The sequence below is a fragment of the Rhinopithecus roxellana genome, chromosome 8 (genome assembly GCF_007565055.1).
Source record: "Rhinopithecus roxellana isolate Shanxi Qingling chromosome 8, ASM756505v1, whole genome shotgun sequence".
NCBI classification, from domain to species: Eukaryota; Metazoa; Chordata; class Mammalia; order Primates; family Cercopithecidae; genus Rhinopithecus; species Rhinopithecus roxellana.
Genome location: NC_044556.1, coordinates 11,212,881 through 11,222,690, shown reverse-complemented (window position 1 = coordinate 11,222,690; position 9,810 = coordinate 11,212,881). Strand labels below are relative to the sequence as shown.

At 56.2% G+C, this 9,810-nt stretch overlaps 1 protein-coding gene across 1 annotated transcript; it reads right to left on the bottom strand.

Annotated features, from left to right (window-relative positions):
• Positions 1-3,341: 3,341 nt before the first annotated feature.
• On the bottom strand, positions 3,342-7,176 carry AZU1 (azurocidin 1). The gene is made up of 5 exons (XM_010374929.2): positions 7,030-7,176; positions 6,560-6,716; positions 5,777-5,921; positions 4,392-4,625; positions 3,342-3,641 (listed from the first exon to the last, which is right to left on the bottom strand). The coding sequence occupies exons 1-5, from the start codon at positions 7,085-7,087 to the stop codon at positions 3,483-3,485; spliced, it is 753 nt and encodes a 250-aa protein (XP_010373231.1). The 5' UTR covers positions 7,088-7,176; the 3' UTR covers positions 3,342-3,482.
• Positions 7,177-9,810: the final 2,634 nt, after the last annotated feature.

Here is a 9,810-nt window from a genome sequence, read left to right as displayed (position 1 = left end):
TCCCAAGTGCTGGGATTACAGGCTTGAGCCACCGCGCCCGGCCCCTCTCTTTTTCTAATCTATCTCTCTCAGTCTCTCTGGTTCTGTCCCTCTTTTTCCGTCTCTCTCTGTGTCTCTGTCTCTGTCTCTCCATCTCTCTTGTTCTCTCTTTTTTTCTCTCCTCTCCTTTCTTTTTCTTTCTTTCTTTATCGTTTTTGAGATGGAGTCTCGCTTTGTCGCCCAGGCTGGAGTGCAATGGCACGATCTTGGCTCACTACAACCTCTACCTCCTGGGTTCAAGCAATTCTCCTGCCTCAGCCTCCCAAGTAGCTGGGATTACAGGCATGTGCCCGGCTAATTTTTGTATTTTTAGTAGAGACGGCGTTTCACCATGTTGGCCAGGCTGGTCTTGAACTCCTGGCCTCCAGTGATCCGCCTGCCTCGGCCTCCAAAGTGCTGGGATTACAGGCGTGAGCCACTGTGCCCGACTTCCTTTCCTTTCCTCTTTATAAAAGGAAAACCTTCTCTCCCTGAGTGATGGGAAGATGCTGGCTCGCCCGTGAGGCTCAGCCTCGCCCCAGTTGTGTTTTGTGTGTTTTGTGCTGACTGTTGACCTTCCCATGTCCTTGGGGACCCGACACCCGGCCGCCTTCCATACCCCCTGGGGCCCATCCACCCACCTGTCCCCTGATGCCCCTCGCGGGATTTGTAAGCCAAGCCCAGACATTTCACAATCTGTACCGAGAATTCCCCAAATTTAAAAACCTTCCCAAGACACCAGTGAGTGGGGCGGGGTAGCGGGGTGGTGAGAAGAAACAGAACCGCTGGTTTTAGCCTGAGCACACTGGGTCTGCCAGGAGGCTGCACGCGGCGGGGCCTGGACAGGGCTGCAGGGTGGGGGCTGTGAGCAGGTGCTGGACAGGGCTGCAGGGTGGGGGGCTGTGGGTGGAGCCTGGACAGGGCTGCAGGGTGGGGCGTGGGTCCACAGATGAAACCCCATCCTATGTCCCTGAAATCTGAGGCCCGGAGAGGGCTCAGGCCGCCCACAGTCACGCACAGCTCCGCACTGAGGGCCCTCGAGCTGGGCTGACCTCTGCCAGGGGAACCTGAGACCAGCATCCGTGGGCCCAGGACGGGGGAGCAACAGGGGCTGGGGGGAGGAGGGCGGAAACCACCCCTAGCAGGAAAAGAATGGCACACAAGCAGGGGGACCTTCATGACTGGACGTGGCCCCAAGCCAGGGACACCAGAAGCCCTTGAACCTCAATCCTGCCTTGGGCCTCAGTTTCCCCATCTGAACAAGGGTCAGGCAGTGGCTTCGCCTCTCCCAGCTCAAGCAGGGCCCCCACCAGCTGGCCTCCTGAGCCACTGGCCCCCTCTCTAGGCCTCAGCTTCCCCCCCTGTAAAGAGGACCTGTTGGCCGGGCGCGGTGGCTCACGCCTGTAATCCCAGCACTTTGGGAGTCCGAAGCGGGTGGATCACGAGGTCAGGAGATCGAGACCATCCTGGCTAACATGGTGAAACCCCGTCTCTACTAAAAAAATGAAACAAAAATAAACTAGCCGGGCGAGGTGGCGCCTGTAGTCCCAGCTCCTCGGGAGGCTGAGGCTGGAGAATGGCGTGAACCGGGGAGGCAGAGGTTGCAGTGAGCCGAGATTGCACCACTGCACTCCAGCCTGGGCGACAGAGTGAGACTCTGTCTCAAAAAAAAAAAAAAAAAGGAGGACCTGTTATACCCACAAAAGAAAGAAAAGCAGGAGTTTCCAACACAAACCTGCACACGAGTGTCCACAGCACTGAGAGTCACAGCGGCTGGAAGTGGAGAGGCTCAGACGTCTGTCCACGGGGGCGTCCATCATCACTGCGTGGCCCTCCATGCGCTGGAACACGACGCGGCCGTGAAAAGGAGCCAGGCTCTGACCCATGCCACAGCACGGATGCACCGTGAGGATGTCACGCTCCGTGAGAGACGCCAGACACGAAACACCACACAGTGTGTGATCCTATTGCTATGAACTGCAGGACAGGCCCATCCACAGAGACAGGAAGAGGACGCCTGGGTGCCACGGACTGGGGAGGGGACAGGGAGTGACGGCTGAGGGGGACACGGATTCCTTTGGGGGTGATGGAATATTCTGGAACTCAACAGAGGTCATGACCACACAACATTGTGTGTGTACCGAAGACCATTGAATTGCATGCTTCATTTTATTTTGTTTTATTTTATTTTATTTTATTTTATTTTATTTTATTTTACGAGACAGAGTCTCACTCTATCCCCCAGGCAGGAGTGCAGTGGCTCAATCTTGGCTCATTACAACCTCCGCCTCCTGGGTTCAAGCGATTCTCCTGCCTCAGTCTCCCGAGTAGCTGGGATTACAGGCACGTGCCACCACATCCGACTAATTTTTTGTATTTTTAGTACAGACAGGGTTTCACCATGTTGGCCAGGCTGGTCTCGATCTCCTGACCTCATGATCCGCCCACCTCGGCCTCCTAAAGTGCTAGGATTACAGGCGTGAGCCACTGCTCCCGGCATTTTTAAAATTATTTTTGTAGAGACGTGGTTTCACTATGTTGCCCGGGCTGGTCTCAAACTCCGAGGCTCCCATCTTGGCCTCCCAAAGTGCTGAGATCACAGGTGTGACTTCCACGCCCAGCCATCATATTCATATTTTACTCTGTATCACTTATATATACAATTATATTTATTATTTCGTATTCATAGTTTACTCGGTTTGTATTGGATCCAAGAGGCAAATGTTTCCCATTCTCTCCTGTGGGTTTTTTTTTTTTTTTTGAGACAGAGTCTTGCTCTGTTGCCCAGGTTGTAGTGCAGGGGCGCCATCTTGGTTCCCTGCAATCTCCGCCTCCCGGGTTCAAGTGATTCTCCTGCCTCAGCCTCCTGAGTAGCTGGGACTACAGGCGCCTGCCATCATGCCTGGCTAATTTTTGTATTTTTGTAGAGATGGGGTTTCACCAGGTTGGCCAGGCTGGTCTTGAACTCCTGACCTCAGGTGATCCGCCCGCCTCAGCCTCCCAAAGTGCTGGGATAACAGGCGTGAGCCACTGCGCCCGCCTCTCCTGCATTTTCTGGTGTTGCCCACAGAGCTGTGTGATATGTTCTCCAGCAGGATGAGAGGTGGGAAGAGGGACTACAGTCTCACAGATTCGGGTTCAAAGCTGTGTGACCTCAGGGCAGCCACCCAACCTCTCTGAACCTGGATCTCCCCCAACACCCCGCTGTCCGGTGGAGATAACACCAGCCCCTGCTTAGCGCACCTGGCGTGGGTGCCCCTGAGGCCAGTGAAGGTGCCACTCACACCTCCCCACAGCCCTCCCTGATGAACAGAAACCAGAAGCAGAGGCGAGATTGGCTTCTTTATTACAGCCAGGGCCACACTGGCCGGAGCAGGGGCAGGGGCGGGGCCGTGGGAGGTGGGTTTGGAGCGTGGGAGGCGCGGAGGGCAGGGCTGGGCTCTGTGGGAGGTCACAGGCCCCCCCTAGGCTGGCCCTGGTCCCGGGTTGAGAACACCATCGATCCAGTCTCGGAAAACTGCCACTTGGGTGAAGAAGTCGGGGCCTCGGCCACAGGGCCCCACGGAGAAGGAGGCCACGCCATGCCCAAGGCCGTCGCAGATGAGGGGGGTGCCCCCGTCCCCCTGGGCAGGCAGCAGCTGTGTCAGGGCACCCCTGGGCCCGGCTCCCACGCCACCCCAGAAGTGCAGAGCCCTCTTGCCGCCCCTGGAACCTCCAAGTCCTGATCCAGCCCCAGGGCCTTTGCACAGCTGTTCTCTCTCTGCCCTGGTTAACTCCTAGTGGAATTTGGGACCAGTTGCTTTCTGAAGTTTCCTGGCACCTCCAGGCTGGGCCAGGTGCCCCACCCCTGGCAGTCACACACCTGAGTCCCTCAATGACTGGCTCTACCGTGCCTGCTGGGTCCCCAACCCCCAGCACAGACGTAACGTTTGATAGATACTGTTTCTCGGCCAGGCACGGTGGCTCACGCCTGTATTTGGGAGGCCGAGGAGGGCAGATCATGAGGTCAGGAGTTCAAGACCAGCCTGACCAACGTGGAGAAACCCCGTCTCTACTAAAAGTACAAAATTAGCCGGGCATGGTGGCGGGCGCCTGTAATCCCAGTTACTCAGCAGGCTGAGGCAGGAGAATCGCTTGAACCCGGGAGGCGGAGGTTGCAGTGAGCCGAGATCACCCTACTGCACTCCAGTCTGGGCGACAGAGCGAGGAGACTCCATCTCAAAAAAAAAAAGAGAGATACTTTTTCTCATACTGTTAAAATGCTCCATCCTGACGCCCCCTCCTGTGCCGTCCTCAGCCTGAACTTGCTTTCTCCTGCCATGGAGAGCTCATTACCTCTCAAGACCCCTCCTCCCACCACGGGGAGCACTTACATTGCAGATGCCGCCCCGGCGGGCGAGCACACCGGTGCACACGTTATTGGGACGACACTGGTCCTCGGGGGTCACGGTCACATTGACGAACCTGGGAAAACGAGAGAGACGCCCCCCACTACGCCGGGTCCCCCAGCCGGCCACCTGGCATCTGGTGCCGGCTTCCACCGTGGCGTTCTGCAGGGGCAGTGCCAGTATGGCCACGCTGCTGGTGATGTTGGCCTCGCGGTCCAGCTGGGGAAGGAAACGGAGTCAGGGAAGGGTGGCCCTGGGAACTGGAGCCTCATGGGCCCCCTGGCAGCAGGCGTGTCAGGGACATGAATTGTCGTCTATAAGTGGTTTGCATTTAATTCCCGGCAGGGGCCGCGCGCGGTGGCTCTGCCTGTATTAGCATGTTGGGAGACCAAGGTGGGAGGATCCCTTGAGGCCAGGAGTTTGAGACCAGCCTGGCCAACAAGGTGAAACCGCCTCTCTACTTTTTTGATTTTTTTATATAATTTTTGAGATTATTTTATAATTTTCTCAAAGAAAAAACCAAAAATGAAAAACATTCACTTGGTTCTGTCACAACGAAAGCGTCTGAAAACGGAGTTGGTTTCCACCAACAGGAGGCTCCGCACGTTCCCTGTGGTACATCTGTGTGTTTTGCTGTTTTTCTTTTTTTTTCTTTTTTTTTTTGTAAGTTTTTTTTTTTTTTTTTTTTGACGGAGTCTCGCTCTGTCGCCCAGGCTGGAGTGCAGTGGCCGGATCTCAGCTCACTGCAAGCTCCGCCTCCCGGGTTTACGCCATTCTCCTGCCTTAGCCTCCCGAGTAGCTGGGACTACAGGCGCCCGCCACCTCGCCCGGCTAGTTTTTTTTTTTTTTTTTGTATTTTTAGTAGAGACAGGGTTTCACTGTGTTAGCCAGGATGGTCTCGATCTCCTGACCTCGTGATCCGCCCGTCTCGGCCTCCCAAAGTGCTGGGATTACAGGCTTGAGCCACCGCGCCCGGCCTGTAAGTTTTTTTTTGAGACAGGGCCTGGCTCTGTCGCCCAGGCAGGAGTGCAATGGCACAGTCTCAGCTCACTGCAGCCTCAACCTCCCAGGTTCCAGTAATTCTCCTGCGTCAGCCTCCTGAGTAGCTGGGACTACAGGCGCCCGCCACCATGCCCGGCTGATTTTTGTATTTTTAGTAGAGACGGGTTTTCACCATGTTGGCCAGGCTGGTCTCGAACTCCTGACCTCATGATCCACCTGCCTCAGCCTCCCAAAATGCTGGGATTACAGGCGTGAGCCACCGCGCCCATATTTTTTCGTAGAGACCGAGTTGGAACGTGTTTCCCTGGTTAATGTCGGCCTCCTGAGGTGCTGGGGCCACAGGTGTGAGCCCCACACCATCCTCTCACCTGAAGCAGCACCAGGTCGTTCAGGTTCTGCTGGGGGTCATAGCCGTTCTCGCTCATGCTGCTGATGGAAAACGTCTGGCGGGACCGCCTCTCCCGCCGCCTCAGGTCATAGGCGCCCAGCACCACGGTGACAGTCCCAGGGTTCCTGAGAGCAGTGGAGGAAAGGGCAGAGGGAGGACACCAGGCTGGGGCCTGGGCATGGAGCAAGTCGGCTTGCAAATTAGGGGGGATCCAGCCTGCAGACTGAATTCCTTCACCCTGAGAACTCCCCTCCTTTTACAGAAGTGGAGCCGAGACCCTCCAGGGCCCCTGCCCATCCTGACCCCCTTCCCTTCTCTGGCTCTCCTCCATCTGACCCCTTTCCCTTCTCTGGGCCTCCTCCAACTGACTCCCTTCCCTTCTCTGGGCCTCCTCCATCTGATCGCCTTCCCTTCTCTGAACCTCCTCCATCTGATCGCCTTCCCTTCTCTGAACCTTCTCCATCTGAACTCCTTCCCTTCTCTGGGCTTCCTCCATCTGACCCCCTTCCCTTCCCTGAACCTCCTCCATCTGACCCCCTTCCCTTCTCTGGGCCTCCTCCATCTGAGTCCCCCAATATCCTTGGGTCCCTCCTCAACTCATTCCCCATTTCCCTCTCCAAGCCCCCTCCTTTTCCTGAGCCCCTCCTTTTACAACCCCCTCCCCTCCTCACCTACCAAGCACCCCCACTGAATCCCCTAAGCCCCCCAAGCCCCTTCTCTGAGCCCCAGTGCCCCCCAGGCCCCCTCCCCAGGCCCGCCTCACTGGTTTCGGAAGCAGCTGGCCGCGCTCATCACGAAGCGGGGATGGATCAGGGCTCCCCCGCAGAAGTGCCTCCCTTGACTCTGGATGGAGGCCAGGAACGGGAACTGGCGGGGTCTCGCCTTCCGGCCGCCCACGATGTCCGCGAGGGGGCTGGAGCCTGGGTCGGGGCAGGCAGCTCTGAGATCCCTGAGAACCCACCCAGTGGCCGGGAGGGCGCATGAAGCTCCAGCCGCAGCCCCATCCACACAGTGGGGCTACAGGAGGACCCCCCCATCGTCCCACTCCCTAAAAGGACAGGTGGCCCTGAGTCCCACACACCCTCCGCCCGCACGCCTCTCCCGGGACTGTCCAGGCGGCTGTGTGACCCAGGCCAAGCCGCTTGCCTTCTCTGTGCCTTGAGTCTGAGTTCTGCCCCGGCAGCCGGGCCCCCAGCACAGACTGGGGACCACCTGGCACACACAGGCACTCACCGGCCCTCGAGGACACCAGAAGACCAGCCAGCAGGGCCAGGACTGTCAGCCAGGTCATGGCGGGGCAGCTCTGTGGCTAAGGCAGCGGCGGCCCTTATACGCGGGCCTCGGCAGTTGGCGGCGTCCCCGCCCAGGCCCAGGGACAGCCCCACTCAGTGGGAACACGGGAAGTTGCCCAAGGCCTCCATCACCAGCTGCTCCCCGGGCCAGCATGGGCTTCCCCGACGTCCCGCGCTGACCCTCAGTTCCCCTTCTAGAACATGGCCGCACCCTTGGGGCAGACGAGGGTGACAGGAACCAGTGGATCCCGGGGCCCAGCACACGGCGGGAATGCAGCAGCACCCAGCAGACACCAGCCACGTTGCCAGCTCAGAGTCCCGGTCTCCCCATCCCAAGCCACTGGGGCTCCACCACTGCCCACTGGGCCTGGCACCAGGGCAGCTCAGGGCAGTGGAGCTGGCAGGCCTGCGTTGAGTCCTGCAGGTCTGCATGGGTGATTATCATTATTATTATTATTATTATTATTATTATTATTATTATTTTGAGACGGAGTTCCCCTCTTGTCGCCCAGGCTGGAGTGCAATGGCGCGATCTCAGCTCACTGCAACCTCTGCCTCCCAGGTTCAAGTGATTCTCCTGTCTCAGCCTCCCGAGTAGCCAAGATTACAGGCACATGCCACCACACCTGGCTAATTTTTTGTATCTTTAGTAGAGATGCGGTTTCACTATATTGGCCAGGCTGGTCTCAAACTCCCGACCTCAGGTGACCCACCCGCCTCAGCCTCCCAAAATGCTGGGATTACAGGTGTCAGCCACTGTGCCCAGTTGGGTGATTTTTTTTAACCTTTTCAACAGCTTTATTGAGATGTAATTGACAAGGCAGGTGCGATGGCTCCCGCCTGTAATCCCAGCACTTTGGGAGGCCAAGGCAGGCAGATCACCTGAGGTTGGGAGTTTGAGACCAGCCTGGCCAACATGGTGAAAGCCCATCTCTACTAAAAATAAAAAAAATTAGCCAGGTGTGGTGGTGCACGCCTGTAATCCCAGCTACTTGGAAGGCTGAGGCAGGAGAATTGTTTGAACCTGGGAGGCGGAGCTTGCAATAAGCTGAGATCTCACCATTGCACTACAGCCTGGGTGACAGAATGAAACTTCATCTCAAAAAAAAAAAAAAAGGTATCATTCACCTACAACAAAATTCACCCATTTAAAGTGTGCCATTCGGGGGTTTTGAGTATCTTCATGGATCTGTGCCGTTATCACCATAGTCAGTTTTAGGATATTTTCATCACCTGCAAAAGAACTCCCGACCAGGCTGGGCACAGTGGTTCATGCCTGAAATCCTAACATTTTGGAGGCCAAGGCAGGAGGATCGCTTGAGCTTAGGAGGTTGAGACAAGCCTGGGAAACACAGCCAGACCCTGTCTCAAAAATAAACAAATAGAGCCCAGCCAACATGGTGAAACTTTGTCTCTACAAACAAAACAAAACAAAAATTAGCCGGGTGTGGGATTGGCGCGGTGGCTCACGCCGGTAATCCCAGCACTTAGGGAGGCTGAGGCGGGCGGATCATGAGGTCAGGAGATCGAGACCATCCTGGCTAACATGGTGAAACCCCATCTCTACTAAAAATACAAAACATTAGCCGGGCGAGGTGGTGGGCACCTGTAGTCCCAGCTACTCGGGAGGCTGAGGCAGGAGAATGGCATGAACCCGGGAGGCGGAGCTTGCAGTGAGCGGAGATCGCGCCACTGCACTCCAGCCTGGCGACAGAGCGAGACTCCGTCTCAAAAAAAAGAAATAAAATAAAATAAAATAAAAATAAAAAATAAAAACAAATAAAAAACTATGTAAAAATAAAGACGAAATGTCCAGAACAAGCAAATCTGCAGAGGCAGGAAGTGGATCTGTGGTTGCCAGGGGCTGGGGGAGGGGCGGGGAGTGATGGCTGATGGAGACGGGGCTTCCTTCTTTAGGGTGATGGAATGTTCTGGGACTGGACGGCGGTGATGGTTGCACAACTCAGTGAATGCACCGAAAACCACTTAACTGTACCGTTCAAAGTGGCTAATTTTAAGTTATGTAAACTTCATCTCCTTTTTTTTGTTTTTTTTAGAGTCAAATTCTCGCTGTCGCCCAGGTTGGAGGGCAGTGGCACGATCTTGGCTCACTGCAGCCTCAATCTCCTGGGTTCAAGTGATCCTCCTGCCTCAGCCTCCTGAGTAGCTGGGACCACAGGCGTCCACCATCACACCCGGCCAATTTTTATATATTTTGTAGAGCTGGGATCTCACTATGTTGCCCAGGGTAGAGTGCAGTGGCAGGATCTCAGCTCGCTGCAGCCTCTGATTCCCAGGTTCCAGCAATCCTCCCGCCTCAGCCTCCCCAGTAGCTGGGACCACAGGCGCATGCCACCATGCCTGGCTAATTTTTGTATTTTTTTTGCAGAGGTGGAGTCTCACTATGTTGCCCAGACTGGTTTGGAACTCCTGACCTCAAGCAATCCACCCGCCTTGGCCTTTGAAAGTGCTGGGAGCACAGGTGTGAGCTACTGCGTCCAAACTTACCTCCATTTTTTACCACGGGGCTCATTTCCAAGGTGAAACTGAGGTCTGGGGCTTACCGTGTCCCACACACCCTTGGGGACACCAGTTTGTGTCTGGGCCTGTGGGGCCTCTTTGAGGGTAGTTTGCCCCTCCAAGGGGCACATCTGGGGAGAATCCAGGGAGGCGGGGCCAGTGTGCCTTGAGGTCTGCTGCCCATCCCAGGGTAGGGTCCCAG